Source organism: Pan paniscus, chromosome 8 (genome assembly GCF_029289425.2).
Source record: "Pan paniscus chromosome 8, NHGRI_mPanPan1-v2.0_pri, whole genome shotgun sequence".
Lineage (NCBI taxonomy): Eukaryota > Metazoa > Chordata > Mammalia > Primates > Hominidae > Pan > Pan paniscus.
In genome coordinates this window covers 99,668,264-99,692,065 of record NC_073257.2, presented here as the reverse complement: position 1 = coordinate 99,692,065, position 23,802 = coordinate 99,668,264, and the positions used below count along the sequence as shown (strand labels likewise).

Genomic DNA, 23,802 nt, shown 5'->3' with positions numbered 1-23,802 from the left:
AAAGAATTACGGTAACAAAATGCTTTTTAAAAATTATAGCACAGTAATAAATATGCTTCTTTAGCAATGTATTAAATAACAAGAACTAGCTGTCTAGGTAGACAGTTATAATCTTAATTTTGAAGTATTTTTATAACTCTTTTATAGATCTTTTTATAGATCTTAATTTTCTAGTAATAAAGAGCGCAGATATTTTGCAATATCTGCAACAATGTAATTTGATATTAAAGTATCTGTGGTTTCTACTGGTGACACAGTCACAGGTATTGCTAATATTGCTGTGGTTTGTTGCCTGTCTTCATAATTGAAGAAAATGCTAAATTTCTGTTACAAGTTATAAAAAAAAAAATTACTGCTGGACGCAGTGGCTCATATCTGTAATCCCAGCACTTTGGGAGGCCTAGGCAGGAGGATCACTTGAGGCCAGGAGTTCAAGACCAGCCTGGCCAACATGGTGAAATCCCATCTCCACCAAAAATATAAAAAATTAGCCGGGTGTGGTGGCACGTGCCTGTAATCCCGGCTACTCAGAGAGCTGAGGCAGGAGAATCGCATGGACACAGGAGGTGGAGGTTGCAGTGAGCCGAGATCGTGCCACTGCACTCCAGCTTGGGAGACAGAGCAAGACTTCATCTCAAAACAGAAATTTTTTTTACCCATCCAAGTTCACAACCTTCCTGACTTCTGGGGACTCTAGATACTAAAGAACCTCTGCTCTGTCTTTATCAGTCTTGAAGGGGTTGATTTGTAAGCTTGCAGGAAGGGTAGAACATTAGACCACAAAGCACTCAATGAGCACTTCATGGACTGGCTCTAGGCCCTGCAGGCATAGAGCCCTGGACAGTCCCAAGATAACATGCAGAAGGAAGAGGGCTCTCTGAGGTAGAATGGGAAAGGAGAGCTCTGGGACCTTCTAGAACAAAAATTCAGATATGTCTTACTATTAATTTTATATTTTAATGTTCTGTAGAGTTCCTAAAAGTATTCAGTGACTTAGAAGATTCATAAAGCATAGCAAAAACTCATGAATCAGAAGTGGACAAGAAAAAGGAAAGAACAACCCAGGGGCATAAAACGAAGTGGTACCAAGCATAAAGCTGGTGCAAAAAAAAAAAAAAAAAAAAAGTAAGCCAAAAATTCCCTTCTGAGCTTTCTGGCAGGCATCTTGAGGGGGAAAACCTGGATGGTCCCAAAATTCGCAAAGGAATTAGACACACACACACACACACACACACACATGAATACATACACACACAAACACACACACAGCTAAGAAAAATATAACCCTTCTGGTAGTAAAACTAGACAGAAATGTCTCTCTATGAATTTTTATAAAGAGAATATAAAGAAAATCCCAGGCTGGCACAGTGGCTCACACCTGCAATCCCCAGCACTTTAGGAGGGCAAGGTGGGAGGATCGCTTGAGGCCAGGAGTACAAGACCAGCCTGGGCAACATAGGGAGACCCATCTCTACAAAAACAAAAACAAAGAAAATTCCAGAGATATTTATAAAGGGAATGTTCTAATTAATAAATAATCTGAACAATATCATTACAGTAGACACACTAGTGTTCCACAGAACTTTAAAAAAATAATGTTTTAACAAAACAATGACAATACAACAAACACAATTCAATGGGGCTCATGAAGTACAGCTAGTACTCAGCTCTCTGAATTCAGACACATAGAGTTACACGCTGACAGGCCATGGGCCTAAGCATCTTCCAACTGAACACTGGCCCCCACTATATATAGCAGGAGGTGGCAAATTTTTCTTAAAGGATCAGACAGTACACATTCTCAGCCTTTCAGGCCACACAGAAATACCCATCCTTGCTGTAAAAGAAGCCACAATGTGTAAACAAATAAGCATGGTACGTTTTGAAAGCTTTATTTATAGACACTAAAATTTTAATTTCATATACTTTTCATAACACAAAATATAATTTTTCCTTTGACTTCTCCCCATCAGTCTTTTAAAAAAATGTAAAAACCATTCCTAGCTTATAGGCCTACCAAAACAGGCAGGTGACTGTGGTTTGGCCCACAGGATATGATTTGCTAACCCCTGGTCTACGAGACCAAATTTCCCCCAAGGTATCTCATTGTCACTGTACCTTTCTCTTTCCTCAAGCCTTGGTCTATAACAACTTTTTTTTTAAGTAGTCACTGCTTCTACATTTGATCTGCAATTATACACAAAGGCAATCAGGATGACATGTAGGCAGACATGGCTTCAGAATTTCTATGTTTAATGGATATAAAAAGGTAATCCAGGATGAACTAGCAGGAAAGAAATGGTGTAGTTCCCATTGTCCTCATTAAAATAAACACACACAAAAAGGGTAGAAAACCTTGAATGTACAACTTCCTCTACTCCAAGGATCACATATTAGTTTTTTAGAAGCATCCAAAAATATGTGTAATTAGCTAAGTCACTTAATTCACGTTACATCATTTATATCACTAGTTCTCCCAATGAAAATGAAGCCATATAATGTTTCACAGCACACAGTTAACTTGGTGCAGTCCAAATAAGAAACCCTTCATACCAAATATCATCCCAATATCCCTGAGCCTCTGTCTGTTCTCAGACAAAACATGGGACTTGGCCACCAAACTTGGCAAACTCAAGTGGTCTCTACTATTACATGGCCCCACAAGAAGACTGCAGGGAATTTACCTCATTTCTTTATTTTAGTGGCCTAATCTATGATTTGTAATACTTGTAACTACCTAATATGTAGAGCTACTAGGATAATTGATAACAAAGTATGAATAAGTCTTGATGAGCATGATGAAAGAAAGGTATTATGCATGCCCAGAGGAGCTCCGCTATAATACAGGGAGGTAGCAATTACCCTTATGGCAATACCACGTGCATAAAATTGAGTCTCCTGAAATGTGTAACTTCAATCAGAAGATGCTCAAAGCCACACAATTACAGTGTTCAACCCAGGTCTCAGCTGCCCCTCCTAACACTAGCCCTGTTGGTGTTCCACTGTAGGCTGTACTTTGCTACCTATCTGTATTTTCTTTATATTTTTTTCTCAATTGGTTCTGGTTATTAGGCTGTGTATATAAAACAATCTCCCTGAACCACGAAATATTAACATTCTGTGCTGAGCAATGGAAATGCTGATGAAACCTCTAGTACATCCAGAGAACAGGCCCATAGCCTGTGGGGCTTTGGGAACTTGTAACTCATGAATGCTCGACTGTGCAGCACTCACATAATGAACAAGGCTGGGTGTAGAGTTATGTGTAAGTCACTGCAATTATTTCTAAAATCACTTATTCTTGAGTGTATGCATTCACCCACTAGAACACTGAAGCCTTGTATTCTTAAGGTGAAATGTTGGGTTCAATTCCAAAGACTACTGTTCCTAAAACTGGCCACAGAGCCTCATCCAAACTAACATTTATTGCCTTTTAACAGCATTTGCTAAAATCTACATCTTCTAAAGATTACACAATATTACAAAAAGCCCCTAAGGAAATCCCATTCAAAGTGCCTGCATCATCCTTTTAGTCTGCAAAGACAAAATTAAAATGCATGTTTAAATAATCAAAAGATCCTTTTGCATTCTCACAGTCATAGTATCCATTATATGTTATTTTAACTGAAGAAAAAAAAAAGAATGATTGAAAACATGGCACTTGTGTTCCAGCTCTGCCACTTAGGGTTATGCATCCTGAGGCAAGTTACTTAGTCTCTACAAGCTCAGAGTTCTCTACTGTAAAGCAGGGATAAGAACTACTTCATAGGTTATTGTGAGGATGAGATGGGATACTGTATGGATAGTCCCTGGATAAATGCTTGTTCCCTTCTTCTATTTGGGGAACCCTGTTGGGTACACAAGGTGCCTTCCTGAATCCCAAGGGATGTTATTATGACAACAAGGATTAATAACACAGTGTGATGTGTAAGAGACTTTTTGAGTCACAGCCTCAACACTGAGAAGAAAATGGAAGAAACTGGGTATTTTTGATGACCCAGATTTTTCCATTCCCTAAATGTGACTAACTGTGCAGAGACAACAAATCCTTTAGACAGAATTTTGTATCCCACTGTGAAGACACAAATTCTGTGATTCAACTTCTATGCAGTCACCATGATTCTTTTTATTTAAATAATGCAGCTCCTCTCCAGTAAAAGACTTCAATTTCATCCCCTGAAATACATCCAGCCAATGCTGCTCTCCTCAGCATGAGTGTGTGTGTGTGTGTGTGTGTGCTCCATCTTTTTATGCAATCATCTCCTGAGAATGGGAATATGAACCTTCCTAGTACCTATCGCTGAAACACTAGCCCAGGATTGCTGAAAAACTTGGACTTCCCTTACCTATGTGTTAGAAGGAGACAACGCTCCCTAATTTTTCTTCCAAACACCAAGGAACATACCTTTTACAATCCCATGATTTCTAGGCACTCCTCATTGATCGGTTGACAACATCCTTAAGCGTTGACCTTGAACTGGGTCAAATTTTTATGTGAAAAATGCACTGGTGTTCTAGTTTCTTTTTTATTATCTACAAATCATATTAATATTACAACCTGGTTCAAGTATTGCAGCTAGTGGAAACAAATTATTCTGTTCACGTTTGCTGAATACTGACATAGCCGTAAGGCTAGGCAATAAAAACAATTACCCATACAGGTTGAGTCTGAGAACAAATAAAATTTATTTTCCAATTATTCACCTTATGTTACCATAAAGAAAGAAATGCGTGTGATAGTGAGGGTAACATGTATTTGCCAATTTATGCCACTTACTCTTTTTTAATAAAAGTGCTGGGGAATGCTTCTCAATAGAATTCATTATTATTATCTTGAGATACTAGCAGTAGACAGCTGCCAGAATATTTTACAAATGAAGTAGTAATACATTACTAGTTACCTAATCTAGCTGTGTTGGCTACATGGCATGAAGTGTCATTGCCTCTATGAAATAAACATCTTATTAACTACAGAGAAGCTAATAAGATTCTAACTTCTCCTTTGGGTAACTCTCTAAAGCCCCATTTCAGTTAAATGAGTTCCCTTTGGACTATTTATTCACAAACTTGCTTCGCGAGATGGTGAAGAGTCAATGAGTTAACCTACAGGTCAGTGCTCAATAAATCGTGGCAATGAACAGAATACAACAGAGTAGGAATTTTCTAACAACACATGCTCTAAAAAAAGAAACTTCAGATAAATAACGCACATTCCACAATCGGAATTTTAATGTCTAGGCTTTATTTGATGTCTTCTTATTCTGTTGGCTAACTTAAAGGTCAAATGAAAAATTATTTTAGTTATGATTTGGTTATTTTTTAGTAACTACTCAAAACATTGTTGTACTAGTGACCCAATGGCCAAAGAGCCATAATTACTCATATACTTTAGGAAAACGCTCTCTATTGGGAGTCAGCAATTTAGGTCCTGGGAAGACCACACATGGTTACTGTAATCGACTTCACAGTACTTTGCGAACTGAGGAAGCAATGGAAATGGATAGATTTAGAGGTAAAACTGAACTGAGGCTTTGGCGTATAACTGAACTTGGTCCAGCCTTTACCAAATACAACTTTATCTGCATTGCATGCTATCTAATCAATGGCATCCCTTTTTTTAATAAAACAATTAAATCACTTGAGAAGGTTTAAGGAAGACTGAGTGAGGTGGGAAAGGGTTGAATTTTCTAAAGAGAAACAGTCCGGCCAATCAAAAATATTTCAAAACGGTCAAGTTACATCTTTCAAATACTGCTTTTTGGTCTGTATTTTCTGTCCCCAGAATGCCACAACAAAATGCTAAAGCTAAGTCAGAATGTAATAAACCAACTGGGAGGAAGTTTTGTTTATGGAAAATATTTCTTGTTGAATGAAAGAGGAAATAAAGCTGTAGAAAATAGGCAGGGTCACTTTCAAAGAGCACGTGATAAAGAGAGAAGTGGTAAGCGTGTGGTAGGGTGATCAGAGTTCTAGCTTAGTGGAAGTATCCCCACCCAGTCAAGCCAAAGAATGGCCATAGATCCTGGCACAGCTCTTAACGCTGTATATCAACTGTCATATAAAGAGCTTAAAGGTGACCTCCTAATTTTCCCTCCAGAAGTAAAATACTAGAATTATTTTTAAACACACACACACACATTTTTAAAGTAGAGACAGCCTTAATATAGAGTAAATAATGTTCAACTTAGTAGAAAAATGAATGAGGAAATGTAAGAAAAGTCAATTGGGAATTTTATTGCTTTTAGCTCAAGGCCACTGCAAGACTTACCGGGCAGAACGTTGATAATATAAAGGTGCGGGTGGAGTGCTTCAATTAGAAAAGGCAAATGCTGTGTTTAGAATAGACTTAAAGACAGTGAATAGACTAAAAACTATAATTAAAGAATATAAGGCTTTGGTAGCTATTGTTAATTATGACAAATAGAGATCCTGGTTTGGTCATTCAATAAATATTGTTGAGTGAGTGAGGTAAACAAATATATACGTGAGGATTTTGACAGGAACTGAAAAAGGAAAGGATTTTAGAGAGCTTAAGGAAACAAAGTAATACACATGGGACCCCCAGCAGAGGGCCAAAAAGTTAATTCAGGTTTTTAACACTAGCAAATGTATGAAAATAAAATCATCACTAATGCTTGAGTTGCTTACTTTGCTGGAAATTGGGAAGGGATGAATTATTCATAAATTAATAATGACTGGAGGAGGGTGTAGAAGAATAAAGTTTATAGGGATAAAACCTCAGATTTTCTTCTAGGTAGTTTAATTAAATCCATAAAGTCTACAAATGTCTTTAAAAGCACACACCCAACATAAAATTGTTTTAAAAAAGTAATTGTGGTATGAGACTGGATATAGATGCTTGGTGGATAAAAATCAATATTTTTCATAATAAATCAATAATAAAACATAAAGCAGGTGTTAACTAGACAATTTAAACCAAATATTGACTAGCAGAGAAATTATCACTATGAATGATGCAGCATTTGACATAATATATTTATGTAACTGTTTTAAAAAATCTTTATTGTCACAGGCTATATGCATTTATTGCCAAAAGTTAATATTTGATGCTATACAGATTGAGTTTGTCATGTTTATATTACAGTCGTGCTTGCACAATATCAATTACAGCAAAATCAACTTCAGTAGTAAATTTGAAATGCAGAAAGGGATGCTGATAAGATTTTAAAGGAAGTCACATCAGTCAACTGATGGAATCCATTTTATACACCACGTGTCATCAGAGGCAACTTATATTTCAAGTTTTAATACAGCAGCTCTTTTGTACAGAGAAAAAATATTTTCATCTTGTGCACCAATTTATAGTTTGTTTGTTTTGTTGAGGTTTTTTGAGACAGGGTCTCACTCTGTCACCCAGGCTGGAGTGTAGTGGCATGATCATGGCTGACTGCAGCCTTGACCTCCAGTACTGGGGCGATCCCACCTCAGCCTCCTGGATAGCTGGGACTACAGGCCCGCGCAACCACACTTGGCTAATTTTTTTGCATTTTTGTAGAGACAAGGTTTTGCCATGTTGCCCAGGCTGGTCTCAAACTCCTGCGCTCAAGTGATCCGCCCACCTCAGCCTCTCAAAGTGCTGGGATTACAGGCATGAGCCACCACACCCAGCCAATTTATTGTAAATTTTTCAAAAATGTGGTGATCAAAAAGACAGGAAAAAGGAACAAGAAGACAAAATTTATAACAAATTCAATGCTTATGATAAACCAATTAACCTTTCGGGAAAGCTTTAATCTTTATTAAAAGAGAAGCAAAGCAAGCTTGGGTACCAGTCTGAGTCTGAAACAGGGAGTAGTGTCCTGCCCCTGGTGCTGAACTTGGGGAAGAGGGAGGCCAAATAGCCCTGGGGGCTCTGAAAGCAGAGGGCATTGGATGTGCTTCTGATCTCAGAGGAAAAGAGGGTGGGTTTCAGCAGCCCCCAGAGCTCCTCCAAGTCCCTGCATGGTCACAGCAAAGTAGGAACCTAGTTCCCACACTCCTGGGAGTAGTGGGGACATGTCAAGGACCTTAACTAGTCCCACCAAATTCATCCCCCACGACCTCAGAGTTGTGCTGGAGCAACAAAACGGCCTCGGGGTACCCAGGAGAGCATGAAAGAAGTAAGGAGAGTTGTTTAAACTGAAGGGGCCTTTCAGACAAGAACGCACTTGAAATTGGACCAACACTAAGGATTGGACAGGACAATGCACATCTCTAAGGATGTCTGCATAGGAAGAGACCACCAAGACAAGGTGAGCACTCCCCACTCCACACTGTAGCACATCCTAGGGAAGAAGGATTAAATCAAAGATTTTTGACTAGCTATCTGACTAGAGTTCATGTTTAAAAAGTACTCCTTTTATGACAGCGACACAGGTCTGGTAAGGTATGATAGGAGATGTTAATGATTCACAGGAATCTAGAAAGGGTAGAGGTCTCTGTTTCCAGCAGTGATGGGTAGGTTATTCAGATTGATGCTTCCACTGAAAACAACTCTAAATGCTAGTAATAATATAAAATAATCAAATTTAAAACAACAGGATGAGCATGGTGGCTCATGCCTGTAATCCCAGCACTCTGGGAGGCCAAGGCAGACAGATCACTTGAGGTCAGGAGTTCAAGACCAGTCTGGCCAACATGGTGAAAACCCGTCTCAACTAAAAATACAAAAATTAGCCGGGTGTGGTGGTGCGCACCTGTAACCCCAGCTACTAGGGAGGCTGAGGCGTGAGAATCGCTTGAACTTGGGAGGTGGAGGTTGCAATGAGCCAAGATCACGCCAACAGCACTTGAGCCTGGGTGACAGAGCAAGACTCCATCTAAAAAAAAAAAAAGAAAAAAAGATTAAAACACAAATAGCTGACAAAATAGGAAGAAACTACTAGGCCAAAATCTGGAAGAAAGCAAGAACTCAAGGAGATAAGTAAGCAGAGAGGCACTTTTATCCTTATGGGGCATATTTGCTGAGAGGAGCATACATGAACTGATTTTGACAGCTTCACTGAGAGAGGTGGAACAGAAATCAAAGCCCAGAACCCACTCAAGTGAAAAGAAAAAAAGGTCTTCCTCAAGTTAAGCTGGGCTCCTAAACCCTACACTCTAAAAATAAGGGTGAACAAGAATAAACCTACCTCCCACTCAGAGAGACGGCAAGGACAATTGTCTTGGCACAGAAAGTGAGTATAAAAGGGGAGGGTGGTCCCTGGGAAGTTGTATTCACAAGCTGGCTCTCATGTGCAAAATAGCAATCCAAATTCACATCACCTAAGTCTTTAAAAAGTGGTAAATTCAGGCCGGGCACGGTGGCTCACGCCTGTAATCCCAGCACTTTGGGAGGCCGAGGCGGGCAGATCACGAGGTCAGGAGATCAAAACCATCCCGGTTAACACGGTGAAACCCCGTCTCTACTAAAAATACAAAAAGTTAGCCGGGTGTGGTGGCAGGCACCTGTAGTCCCAGCTGCTCGGGAGGCTGAGGCAGAAGAATGGCATGAACCCGGAAGGCGGAACTTGCAGTGAGCCAAGATCACGCCACTGCACTCCAGCCTGGGTGACAGTGCGAGACTCTGTCTCCAAAAAAAAAAAAAAAAGTGGTAAATTCAAGTTAAAGGAGTCCTAGGCTAGGAGTGGGGCCAGACACCTGGCAGAAACAAAAGCAAATCCTCTCTGAAAACCAAGTCATTCATCCTAGGCCTGAAGGAATCTCTACAAGCAATTTTTCAGCAGTAATGACAAATACCCAGTCAAAAATAACCAAGCACACAAAGAGAAGAGGGGAGAGTGAGGAATCTAGGAAAAAATGTGGATCCTAAGAGCAAATACATCCTCTAATGAATTCTCTAGCCATTTACTCATTCATTTATTCAATGAATATTGAACACCTAATCTGTGCCAGGATCACTGTCAGGTGCTGGGCATATAAGCTGTTCCAAGTGTCATATGAACAAATCACCTAGGGGCTAATAGACCAGTTGAACTAGTGTTATATTTATGTTTATTTACCTTTAGTTTCTGCATTTTCCTAAGACTTCCAAACACAAAGACTAATGAGTGCCCATTACTATTTAGTGATAGATTTCGAAATAAACAGAAATCTCCTAGGACTGAGATTGACATCATTGATGCCTTTCCCAGACTCTAATTCCCTAAAAGTTCCATGTTAGAGGTAAGCCTAATTATCCCCTCAGCAAACCACAGAGCCACATGCATCAAAAGAAAAGTGATAAAAGACAAAGATAACTATCTCAAAGAGACATATAACTGAGTTAACCACATTTATCTTTTAACCGCACCAAAGTCCAAACAGATGATCTAATAAATGGCGATGGCATGAATTGGGAAACACTAATTTTAAGGTGCACATAGGAATAGTTGAAGGCACAGGAAGGGTGGAGAGAAGTTAGTCCAATATTTACTTTATGCATGGATTATCTTTCTTGGCCAAAGTTGTTGGCAAAAACTCACTGATACTCTGCTACCTCTACCAGAGGTCAACCAGTGTCTTCTAACCAGCCTATCACAATAAGAATTCAAATTGTCACCTCTATATTTCTGCATTTGTTTTTCCTTATTAAATATTCTGGCTGGCCAAGCACAGTGGCTCAAGCCTGCAATCCTAATACTTCGGGAGGCCAAGGCAGGAGGATCTCTTCAGCTCAGGAGTTCAAGACTTGCCAGAGCAACAGAGTGAGACCTCATCTCTACCAACACAACAACAACAAAAACTTTAAAAGTTAGCCAGGCATGATGGTGTGCACCTGTAGTACTAGGTACTTGGGAGGCTGAGGCAGGAGGATCACTTGAGCCCAGGAGGTCGAGACTGCAGTGACCCATTATAGCAGCACTGCACTCCAGCCTGTCTCAAAACAAAACAAAAATATTCTGGCTGTTGTCATTTACTGAGTCTTCAAAACAGTATGATGTGTGCTGTTTTTTCTTTTTATGTATGCCAAACCATGACAGTATAGTTTAATACAAATGAAATAGCTACTGCATATGAAGCACTAACATTGGGTCTGGCACTGAGCAAGACAATTTTTAGGAGTTACTTACTTTTCATGACAATTGTAAGGGGAAAGTTATTATTACCCACATTTTACAGATGAGAAAACTTTGGGCCAGAGCAGCTACATCCTGAAACAGAAGTACGGGGGCAGTCAAGAGCATGAGTTTTGAAGCTGGACAGACCTGAATTTCAGTAGTGCCCTGCCCCTGGTATTTCTCCTCCCCTGAAGACAAAGCTGTTTCCTGAGATGAGAGCTACTGTGGGGATGAGATGTCTGAGTGTCTGGCCTCTAGGAAATGCTTTTTGTCCCTCCCTCCAGTGGTTGCTCATCTAGAATTCATATCTTGCCTTCGGTAGTGTCTTTATATAGTTTTAAAAGTAATTACTTCTGGCTGGGGGCAGTGGCTCAAGCCTGCAATCCCAGCACTTTGGAAGGTCAAGGTGGGTGAATCACCTGAGGTCAGGAGTTCGAGACCAGCCTGACCAACATGGCAAAACCCCGTCTCTACTAAAAATACAAAAATTAGCTGGGTGTGGTGGTACACACCAGTAGTGCCAGCTACTCGGGAGGCTGAGGCAGGAGAATTGCTTGAACTCAGGAGGCGGAGGTTGCAGTGAGACGAGATCGCTTCTCTGCACTCCAGCCTGGGTGACAGAGCGAGACTCCATCTCAAAAAAAAAAAAAAAAAAAAAAAAAAAGTGGCTACTTCTAGAAAAATAATGTTATACTGTGCACAATTCTGAAAATAAGGAAAAGGTAATTAGCAGGGCATGATGGTGGTGCCTGTAATCCCAGCTACTTGGGAGGCTGGGGCAAGAGAATGGCTTGAACCCGGGAGGCGGAGGTTGCAGTGAGCTGAGATCATGCCACGCTACTGCACTCCAGCCTGGGTGACAGAGTGAGACTCTGTCTCAAAAAAAAAAGAAAGAAAGAAAATAAATAAGGAAAAGGTTGATAATCCCTTACATCTATGGAGAGCGCTGTGGTTTTCAGTATCTTTTCACTCCTTTCCAATTGTTTTCTTATTTGATCCTTCGGAAATAACTTAATATCTCAGTCAATGTTTTCAGATTGGGTGTCTCCAGAACATAACAGCACTGTCTGTGGGCCTTGAAAAATGTTAATCCAGGAAATGATGTAAGAGGAAAGGCCCAGGCCTTTGCCTTCCCTTCTTTCCAGTCCCCTAGAGGCAGTCTGTCCCTTTCCCTCTCCTAGGTGTCTATGTGTGTGTATAGGGGGTGGGGGTGGGAGGGTAGCCAGGGTTGGAGGTAAGTGAGGGGTGGAAGGGATGAAGGGATGAATGTGACTGGTAGTTGTTTCTTTGGTTTCCATGGTAAAGATGCATAGCACAGAAGGAATGTGCTACCTTCCTTTATAAAAGAACACTTAATTTATTTTTTCTAAAGCTTATGAAAAAGTCATCCTACACTCTTTCATTTAAACCAAAACTATCTACTCTTCCTAGAGTGGTCTGAACTGAAAGGCAATATTCATCCAGAGAGTGTGGCCAAAAAAACCTGGAAAAGAGGTATCTCCTTTTCCGCCTCCCCCACCCAGTATACCACCTGGCATACAGTAGGTGCTCAACAAATATTTGAAGTTACTGTAGTGGCTGCTGTGTGAATTAACTGTCCTCTGTTGACAGTGCAGTAAACAATGTGATGATTCCTATAAGACCGTAAAAGATCAGCTCAGTCTCATTCCTAGGCTAGCTTGTGAGGTCAGCAATACTTATCAAATAATTGATTCGTTCAGAGGTCACACAAGTGGACAGATTTTGCTTTGGCCTGCAAGGTTTCAAAACACATTTTGAATGAACATTCAAAGCTTGAGAGATTCCACATGCATTTACAGCTGGCTTGCCGTAAATAGTACCGATAGTACCTATCTAGCCCTTTTGGGAACTTGGGTTGGTGCCTCGGTTATAACTGCGTTAGACTAAATCAAAATTCAGAAAAGTTCTATTTCAGTTAGCTGTTTCAGGAGTTAATTTAATGCTGTATAAAACAGACACACACATACACCCACCTAACAAAAAATAGAAGGTTCAGAATGTGTAAATACAAAAACCAAACCCTTCGGCCCTCAAATTTCTCACTGCTTCTGACTGTGCAGAGCCCCCGCAATTGATTTGTAATGACCCTGTTCTCAAACCCTCCTCTTCCTGGGCTCCTGCCGACTGGAGGCATCAAGAGGAGAGACCACCTCGTCCCTTTCTAATGCTTGACAAAGTCCCCCCATCACAACTGAGAAGGAATTCTTGATGCAAGCAGGAAGGTGGGAATTAAAACCCCATTGATATAAAAAGCTACTGGCACAGCGGCTTGCCATTTAGAAGACACTATTTAGGATTTTACAGAAATTAATCGCATTAAATAGGAACAAAATACAAGTGATTTTCATTTATTATTTCAAAAATATGTTACAACGCTGAGAGTCCCCCACTTAAAAATTACTCCTGAGAAAGGCAGCTGGATTTTGATAAATGTCCCTTCCCAAATTGATGCCACCTACACCCTGGACCCTCCTGCTGGTGCAGTATGGTCCCTGGAGCCGCAGAGCCCCCACCCTGTTCTCTTGCTGCTCAAATGACCCTTCTAGCCCTGCATGGCCCCTCCACACTCCTTCCCCACTTCTTGGCTTTATATTTTGTTTTTTTTAAAACCTCTCCCCGGCCCACCACAAATACACCTCAAAGATATTTCGGTAATACACATTATATAAGAATAAACATTTATCAGGCACCTACTATGTGTCCATTGCAAGTCTACCTACTAGAGAGAGGTCAACCCATTCAGTAACCAGTACAATCATCTGAGGCTTGCAGGGTGGTGGCTGAAGATAGAATGTTCAGCGGCCAAACTGCTGAGTAGGATTTTATCAAGGCTTGCTGACCACATCTGACGTGGCCCCAATGCTGTCTAGAAGGCGCCATCCAACTCTAAGAGTCTATGATTACTGCTCCCGGGTTTTGTTTTTTTTTTTCAGTTTATTGGGGTATAATTGACAAATAGAACTGCTGCCATTTTTAAGAATGCAAAATTTATAGGTGCCCATGTTGCTGGGAAAGAAAGTTTTCTCTTTGACACGCCCTCATATTTCCCATTAAAGGAGGACAGCTCAGATTATTAATTCTGGGTAAAAGTGTGCCTCCTCAACACAGTCCCCTCATCTTACTCCACCAAACCGAGGGGCACCCTCACCCCTCATTACTGAACTCGAGATGCCACCCGATGCCGAAATCAAGCTAGAGGGCTAAATCCCGCCAGTGTAGAAATGCAATTTCCTCCAGTTTGCTTCGATAATTGCAGTTTCCTCTATGAAAGTCCGTCATTAAAGCCCACTCCAAGGAAGTTCCCACAGACAAAACCCCAGCGACCAGACCTGGCAGAACGGGAGTCAGCTCGATCTGCTCCGAGACCCTACAGAAGAAAAGGCGGGTCTGGAAGAGCTCTTGAGAAAGAAAGGGGATTTCCTGTCCCTGGTCCTGGATCTAGATCCGGACCCACTTGAGAAGCTCGGGAGGTCTCTCGCGGGCGCGGCGACCCCAAGGAGCGCAGATTCCCAGAGTCGCGGGGTGGAGAGGGGCTGCGGGGCGAGGGCTGCCCCGGGAATTCCACACAGAGCCTCTTTCTCCTGCTTCCCTCCGTGCCCCACTCTTACTCCTCCTCCCGACGCCCCCTCCCGGGGAGGGTGGGACCCAAGTGCCGGGGAATTGGGGGTTGGGGGTCGGCGCGTGCAGCGCGGTGGCGGGGAGGGAAGCCGGCGCCTGGAAGCCTACCGTCTTTTGCTTCTTGATCCCCGACATGCTGGCTGGCTGCGGCGGAGCCCGGGTCCCGGGAGCAGAGACCGAAGGACGCAGGGACGGCGGCGGCGGCGGCGGCGGCGGCAGCAGCAGCAGCAGCAGCGGCTGCCGGACTCCCGGGAAGGAGGTATAAAAAGGCTCCGCAGACACGTCGCACTTCCCTTGACCAGCCCCCTTCTCCTACTCCTCCTCCCGCCACGCTCCTCTCCGCCCCGTCTGTTCCGCAAGCAGCGCCCAGCCTTGGGGACCCGGCCGCCGCCGCCTGGGCGGGGTCCCCGGCCCGGCCCCTACTCGCGGGCGCGCGCTCCGCCAGCCCCGGTCCCCGGCGAGACCTTGCAGCGGAGCGGCAGATGGCACGCCCGGCACGCGGCCTGGGGTCAAATTCACACCGCCCGCCCCACCCCCAGAGGGTCCCAGAGCGTCCTCTACTCCCCTCACCAGCCTCCCGCGCCTCTTCAAGGAAGTCTTCCTGCCTCTAGGACCTAAGAGCTTATTTGGTTAAGGGCAAGGATGCTTGAAGCCGCCAGGTTTGTTGACAGGATCCTCATATGCAGTAGTAAAAACGAAGGTTCACACTCATGGATCCTTACAATGCACTCCGCTGGGCTCTGTCTTAATTCTCATGGGCCCCCTCCATCCTGCCCCGACCCCGGGCAGCAAGTCCTACTATCTTCCCGTTTTACAAACGAGCAATTGAGGCTTTCAGACTTTGCCAAGATTATATTCCAAATGAGGGGATTCAAACCCAGGCTGTTAGCCTCCGCAGTGCAGGCTTTCTTCACCAGCATCATCACACATGGTGATAACTCCCAAGGTTCACAGCTTGTCTGTTCACTATGCATCGTGCTGAGGGGGTTACATGCCCTTCCTCCATTCCCGCTCACAACAGTATCGTCAGGTTACAGGTATGGGCCTGTGGAGGCACGGCCCCTCCTGACAACGACAAGCAAGTGGCAATGGCCAATGGAAGCCCAGCAACTTGTTTCAGTCCACCCGCAAAGTAGCACTTCTGTTCCACTGGAATGGGCCCTGAGGAGGAGGAAAAGGAGGCACAAGATGAGCAGGCTTAGGCCTAGGGCGCCAAGATTTTACCAGAAGGCAGTATGGGGCAACCCTCTGAACGAACCCAAATGTCAAGGCCAAGTAGAGGTGAGGGAGAGAAGCTCTAGTGACAAGCACTTTGGGGGCAGTCACTGGGTCTCACACCCCTTGTACCTTAACTGACTCCTTGTGTAATGCTACAAACGGATGGATATGACCATACTCTCAAAAGAAGTAACGTGACACACAAGGGCCACACTTCTCATTCCCACTCTAGTGTTCCTGCTGTGAAAGAGTTGGAGTAATATTCTATGGAGGTGAGGGATGGGACTTTCCTTTCATACCTAATTGTATTTCTGGAAGACTGCCAGCTTTCCAGACAGACACTTGATCTGAGTATTCATTGACTGCCCTTCGCCGTGGGAAGGTGGGAAAGAAAAATAAATCAGGAGTCAGAAACGTAAAAGGCAGCCTGCATGTCTGTACAGTCTAGAGTTGTCAGCTGATTTATTTTCTTACTCATTTTGAGTAAACTGCCACCACTGCCTTCCAATGTAAGCAGCTAGGGGCAAATACTGAGTTTGAGTTTCTGTTCTGCATACAAACTAGCACATTTTAAATGTATATGAAGTTTAAATAGCAACATCCTATTCTTATTTCATTGGAAAAATCCTTTTATATTAGTTTCCACCATATCTTAGACTCTGCCAGATCTTGCCCTAAGAGAAGGTAAAGTAAATATGAATTGAAAAATAGCAATTTGCGGCCTGGCACGGTGGCTCATGCCTGTAATCCCAGCACTTTGGGAGGCCGAGGCAGTCAGATCACCTGATATCAGGAGTTCGAGACTAGACTGACCAACATGATGAAACCCTGTCTCTAATAAAAATACAAAATTAGCCAGGTGTGATGGCATATGCCTGTAATCCCGGCTACTTGGGAGGCTGAGGCAGGAGAATCGCTTGAACCTGGGAGGCAGAGATTGCAGTGAGCCGAGATTGCGCCATTGCACTCCAGCCTGAGTAACAAGAGTGAAACTCCATCTCAAAAAAAAAAAAGAAAAATAGCAATTTGCGTGATTGTTATTTTGTTTTTATATTGCATCTAAAAACAAAAAGCTGTCTTCTTGAAACAGGAAGTTAAGGACAAATACATAAGCTACTTCCTGGAAAAGAAATATATGATTGTTTAGACCTGGGAGAGGTTTTGCGATCATTTGTCCAATTTCCCCATTCCTGTATTTTACATATGAGCAATGTAAAACTGGCGCTTAGGGAAGGGAGGGCATCTGACCATAGTCACTAGTTAGGAGCAGAGCTGAGGCTTTAACACAGGTCAGCCTGACTTCCCAAGTGCTCTGACCCCAAATGTCCTGCCCACTGAGTCACCCAACTTCCACGCCAACTATTTCAATACCCCATGATAACTGTAAACAGGACTGCTTATCTTGTTTTAGATTTCATTCATTCTCAAAAATTATTTTGGAATAGGCATTCTTTTACTGTGAAAATGGAGGCCTCAGTTCTTTTGGACTCAAGCTAGGCTGTTTATGACCCTTTGATGTCACAGATCACCAACTTAGTCGTGATTCAGCATGGCAGTTTACTAAAAAGCAAAACACTCTTTTTTTATTTTCTCAGGGTCTTTCCTTTTAAAGGCAATAGATTTCTTTTTCATCTCACTACCCTCTTGCTCTTAGGAGAAGACATTCCTTCTGGAAAGATATGAGCAACGAGAAACTTAATTTTCGGAGCCTATGATTCTGACATATAGGAACTGGGGGAAGACTCATTCAGGGGACAGAGGAATGATTGAGGTCTTCTGCTTCATATAGACACAGAATCTGTAACTTCTTCAGTAGTGTTCCCTCCAAGACTTCCCTGAAAAACACCATAGATGACATTGTGCCAATTGATCATCCCTGATACTACTGATAACATTTACATGAAGGTTTCCCCTGTACCACCCCTTCCCCACCATCTCATTTTCATTTCTTCCTTCCAGAAACTGTCAGGCTTGCATAACTTAATAAAATGGTGATTGCTAGTTGATCCTTATATTGTTTAGAAAAGATAGAATCAGTCAACTCCTCCAAATAAACAGGAGAATGATATACAAAGAATGCCAGTGTTGGTGAGATGTTTATGCCACAGTTTCTCCAATGCATTTTAGGGGGGCTCATCATATTAGGGGCTCTAACTTGGAGGCAACACCACTGGGTGGTCATTACAAGGAATGTGACTATATTGCCCTCTCGTGGTTGTAATGCATAAATGCTGAACAAGACCTGAAACCCCCTAAACAAAAATAAGTGCAGCATTCCACTGGGTGAAGAGCACTTAGTGAAAATCTTTGAGGATCTGAACACTTTTCTCAGGCACAGGTACTAATTAGATGAGCAAGATGTGGTCCCTGTCTTCAAGAAACTCACAATCTATTGAAAGAGAAAGATACCCGACTCCCTTCCTGCCGCCCACTGGTTCCCCATCACTTCAATACATAATTGGTTGAACACGTAAAGATGATACGTGCATGCCTTAGACATTTTATTTTGACTTAACACATACACGTCAGTAATCTTTTGATATGGGGCCAAAGGCTTCTAATTGTGACATGAGTCTACTGATGGGAACTTCATAAACTACTTTCATTAGGCATCTTCAACAATTTGCAGGTTGGAATTTTATAAAGTGAAGTTAGAAATTAAGGGCACTTAAAAAAATCTGGAAGGAGATTCTTTCAAGATTACTACATACCCCTCCCCTATCCTGTCTGTAGTTTTGCTATGGCTCATTCAAAAGTACGATTTCTAGCATCTTATCTTTCCAAAGCATCCATCTGTTTTCATAGAAAACAACTCTTTCACTCATGTGCTATTCACTCAAGTGACATCTAGTTAAATTACTTAATTAAACTAACAAGTACGACTGGCAGAAATAGGTTTGAGAACAAACAATGGATCCCAGCAAACACACAGCTTAGGTGAAAAAGTGTCTGGGCATTTCAGTCCATCCTCCTGTTGAAGAACATTGAGTTCACTGTGGGCATCAGTCATTATTTTCTCTCAAAGAAACCCAGAATATGGATTAAACTGGTCAGTAAGTTGAAGGAGATTGTGAGCGCACAAAGGAGGGACATCTAGTCCAACCTCGGGAGGAGAGTGGGGACTGATGTCAGATTTTCTTGGGGAAAGATCATATATGAACTGAGACTTTAAAAAATGGTAGGAGTCAGGTGTGGTGGCTCAGGCCTGTAATCTCAGCACTTTGGGAGGCTGAGGCGGGTGGATCATTTGAGGTCAGGAGTTCGAGACCAGCCTGGCCAACATGGTGAAACCCCGTCTCTACTAAAAATACAAAAAAATAAAAAAAAAAGTCAGGCGTGGTGGCGCGCACCTGTAATCCCAGCTACTTGAGAGGCTGAGGCACGGGAATCACTTGAATCCAGAAGGCAGAGGTTGCAGTGAGCCAAGATTGTGTCACTGCACTCCAGTGTGGGTGACAGAGTGAGACCCTGTCTCAAAACAAAACAAACAAACAAAAAACACAAGTGGTAGGGTTTTTGTCAGCACTCCCCTCTGTAAGATGGATGTGTGTGTAAACTTGAAAATTGTAAAGCAGAGAGATGCATGAAATAACATGGTATGTTCAGAAAATTATAAGTATCTGTATTGCTGATTTTAGAAAATGCAATTGAAGAGTAGGGAAAGTTGTAACTGAGGACCTACCACATATAATCAGGTAGCAGCGTGCTTTTGCACGTTCTCTTCTTCACGCCCTTCGGAGTGTGTTAGACATGTGGCTGGCCTCCCATTTGCTCAGTAGTAATTAGGGACACTTCCCAGGTCCAAGAAGGAGAAGTCACTGTCCTGAGGTGCCCATGGTCTGATGTGGGAGATGGAGATGTACACAAATAATTCTGATTTTTTTTTTTTGAAATGGAGCCTCACTCTGTTGCCCAGGCTAGAGTGCAGTGGCACCATCTTGGCTCACTGCAACCTGTGTCACCTGGGTTCAAGCGGTTCTCCTGCTTCAGCCTCCCGAGTAGCTGGGATTACAGGCATCTGTCACCGCACCTGGCTAATTTTTGTAGTTTTTTTTTTTTTTTTTTTTTTTTTTTTTTTTTTTTTTTTTTTTTTTGAGAAGGAGTCTCGCTCTGTCGCCCAGGCTGGAGTGCAGTGGCGCGATCTCGGCTCACTGCAAGCTCCGCCTCCCGGGTTCATGCCATTCTCCTGCCTCAGCCTCCCGAGTAGCTGGGACTACAGGCGCCCGCTACCACGCCCGGCTAATTTTTTGTATTTTTAGTAGAGACGGGGTTTCACCGTGTTAGCCAGGATGGTCTCGATCTCCTGACCTCGTGATCCGCCCGCCTCGGCCTCCCAAAGTGCTGGGATTACAGGCGTGAGCCACCGCGCCCGGCCTAATTTTTGTAGTTTTAGTAGAGACAGGGTTTCACAACCTTAGTCAGGCTGGTCTTGAACTCCTGACCTCGTGATCCACCCGCCTCGGCCTCCCAAAGTGCTGGGATTACAGGCGTGAGCCACCGTGCCCAGCTGTACACAAATAATTCTAAGGAAATGTGATTAATTGCTGGAATAAAAGGATATTTAGAGTAATTTAAAAAGTACATAAAAACAGAGGTGATGACTGCTGGACTATGAAGAGATCCTATGACTGGTGATATTTAGCCTGAGTTTTCAAGGTTAAAAGGAAGTTGAACAGGAGGGTGATCTGTCACCCTACTGATGGCCAAAGCTGCTTCAGCTGATGCCTCGGGCTGCATGAGGTATTCACGTCTTACCCTGCTATTTCTGGTTCTTCCTTCCTGAAGTACTCCAGCTTATCAGTAAATACCCAGGTATAGTACACAGAGAAAAAGTAATAGGCAAACATTGCACTGGCAGCACTGACCCTATCACCAAAAGGCTGCCCAGAGATCTTAGGTGGCCAGTGGAAAAATCCTTACTCCCAGGCAAAAGTAATGCTCTTCTGCCATTTCTTGAATGAATCCAGTTTGAAGTTATTATCTAGTTTTTGTATTCATGTAAAAAAAAGTATATTTATTAGTGTACTCACACATTGCATAAAGGAGAAACAATTGGGGTATTTATGGAGATATACTTCAAAATTCAACAAACCTTAGCGAAAACAACAGTTACACTTGTTTAATGTCAGACAAATCATTTACTTCAGTTATTAATAACTAATTGGCTGAGTTTTTCAGACTTCAACAGGTTCTTTTTTTTTCTTTTTTTTGAGAATTGTCTCACTCTTGTCGCCCAGGCTGGAGTGCAGTGACGCAATCTCACTGCAACCTCCGCCTCCCAGGTTCAAGCTATTCTCCTGTCTCAGCCACCTGAGTAGCTGGGATTACATGCATCTGCCACCACACCCAGCTAATTTTTGTACTTTTTAGTAGAGACGGGGTTTCGCCATGTTGGCCAGGCTGGTCTCGAACTCCTGACCTCAGGTGATCCACCTGCTTCGGCCCCCCAAAGTGCTGGGATTACAGGCATGAGCCACCGCGCCCAGCCAACAGGTTATTTTAAAAGGTGTTTAGCAAGGTGAAATAGATCTTAATCTATGTCACTTAGAAGTTTATTTGAAAAATATCCAACTAAAGTTAGTTATATTTTAAGAATTACATTTTAAAGAAAGGAAAGAAGGAAGAAGGAAAAGAAAAGGAAGAAATAGAAATTGTGATGTTTGGCCTAAAATTGAGCAAATATCACAAAACATTACATTCAGAGAAAGTAGAGTTGTCATTGAAGAAATTTATCTTAAAGTATGGAAGAATAGAAATATTCCATTTAAAAATAACTTATATGGGGTTATGTTGTAAGTGCTCTATCTTCCAGTATACCTGAGAAATGTGGTGGTATGATACATTTAATAGTATAATTATTAGGGAATATCATAGATACTCTAAGTGGATAGTTAATTTCCAAAGAATAGAATACAATATGTTGAGCATAATTTAATTTACTAGGGGGTCCCAAACCTTCTGGAAGGATTTCATAAATTTGGGTAGTCACATCATGGAAAGATAAGCAGTAAAAAATAAATAAAAATAAAAATAAATCTTGCTGTCTCTCTGACACACATGCACTCATTCTCTCTGTCTCTCTCGCTGTCTCTGGTAAAAATATAAAAACGCTAATGGTCCCAACTCATGAATCTTTGACTTCCTGAAAGTATTTTAAAAGAGGTTATATGGATGCTAAACATTTTCTGAAAAACAGTGAAGAATAACATTTGTGTTCACTTAAAATGTTATCAAATTCATTTATTGATTATATGCTATTTTCAGTCACTGAATACTAAAAATACAACTACAATTATAGCAATAATCTCCTAAAGAAAAGATTGGAGACTATTGCCCATTATAAAAACATAAATATTGGGCCTAGTTGTTATTATATGCACTGTTAAACTTATTCTTGAACCTTGAGATCTCCCTATTGTTTGTTTTTGTTTGGTTTTATTTTAGTTTAGAAAGACAACTCTGCTCTGGACAGGGGTAAGGTCTTCACTGAAGCCCCAGAAGTTCTCAAACTTTGTTGTATATTACAGTCGTTGGAAGAACCACACACTGGAATGATTCAATCAAAAATCAAAATCTGAAGGATGGGTCCCAGGCGTCAGTAGTTTTAAAAGTTTCTCATTAAGAGAATCTTTGGTTCTCAAAAATTAGGGTGCCCCCTACATCCCCTAGAAGGCTTGTGAAAATCCAGATTGCGGCCCCACCACCGCACCAGCACATCTCATTCAGAAGGTCTAGAGTGGGACACAGAATTTGCATTTCTAAAGGTTCCCAAGGGCTGCTGATGTTGCTGGTTCAGAAATCACAATCTGCAAAACACTGTCCTAAATGTAGGTCTTCCAACTCACCCATGTTTTAATTTTGTACAATAAATTTAGAAAATAAAGTAGAAAGAGAAGAAATATATGTGTTGGGGAGACACCTTGGATAATATTGTAAAAATTCATTTATAATGTTTGACTGCAATAAAACATCTAAAAGACTCGTGGGGAAGCAAATAAACTTTACCAAGAAAAGTTCTTAGGGTTGACTAGTCATTAAAATCACCTGGGAAGCTTAGAAAAAAAAAAAAAAATCTGCTGCCTGGCTTTTCTCGCCCCTGCACCAAAAAATTAAACCCTTAGGTGAGGCTACTGTGCAGCCAGGTGGAGAACATCTAGCCCACCATCTCTCCAGCTCCAGCGTGCGTAAAGATCCCCTGGAGTGCTTGTAAAAACACACATTCCTGAATCCTACCCTCGGAATTCCCCTGCAAGATCACTTAGCTCTAATTCCAATGGAGGACTTTTCATTAGGCCTGAGTGATTTTTCTCCGAAATGCTTTGTTTAGTCTGAGTTCTTTCTTTTATCTAAAGGCTTTGGTCTAACAAAAATCAGAAGACTCTAGTTATATTTTCTACTCTCCACGCTGAACTCAGGATGGTCTTGCTTGAATGGTAGAGGGTCCAGGATGGGGGAATATTTGGTGTAAAAATCAGTTAATACTTTAAAAATATTGTTGGACCATACCATTTTTTTCTAACGTTATTGATTAATCAATAATATTACTGGTTTTGTTACTGGAAAGGGATCCTGATCCAGACCTCAGGAGAGGGTTCTTGGATCTCTTGAAAGAATTCAGGGCGAGTCCACAGTGCAAAGTGAAATCAAGTTTATTAAGAAAGTAAAGGAATAAAAAAATGGCAACTCCATAGGCAGAGCCAAACCTTGAGCTCCTCGACTAAGGAGGATACTTAATGTTATTTCTTGATGATATGCTAAACCAGGGGTGGATTATTCATCAGTTTTCCTGGAAAGCGGTGGGCAATTCCCGGAACTGAGGGTTCCTCTCCCTTTAAACCATATGGGGTAACTTCCTAAGGTTGCCATGGCATCTGTAAACTGTCATGGCACTGATGGGAGTGTGTTT

The 23,802-nt window shown here is 42.0% G+C and overlaps 1 protein-coding gene across 1 annotated transcript in view; it reads right to left on the bottom strand.

The window, feature by feature from the left end:
• The window catches only part of PAPSS2 (3'-phosphoadenosine 5'-phosphosulfate synthase 2), an 89,303-nt gene extending 72,826 nt beyond the window's left edge, over positions 1 to 16,477 (bottom strand). The window contains exon 1 of the mRNA XM_003810497.5: positions 14,787 to 16,477. Within this exon, the coding sequence (XP_003810545.3) occupies positions 14,787 to 14,813 (27 nt within the window). The 5' untranslated portion in view covers positions 14,814 to 16,477. The remainder of the gene's footprint in view (positions 1 to 14,786) is intronic.
• Positions 16,478 to 23,802: the final 7,325 nt, after the last annotated feature.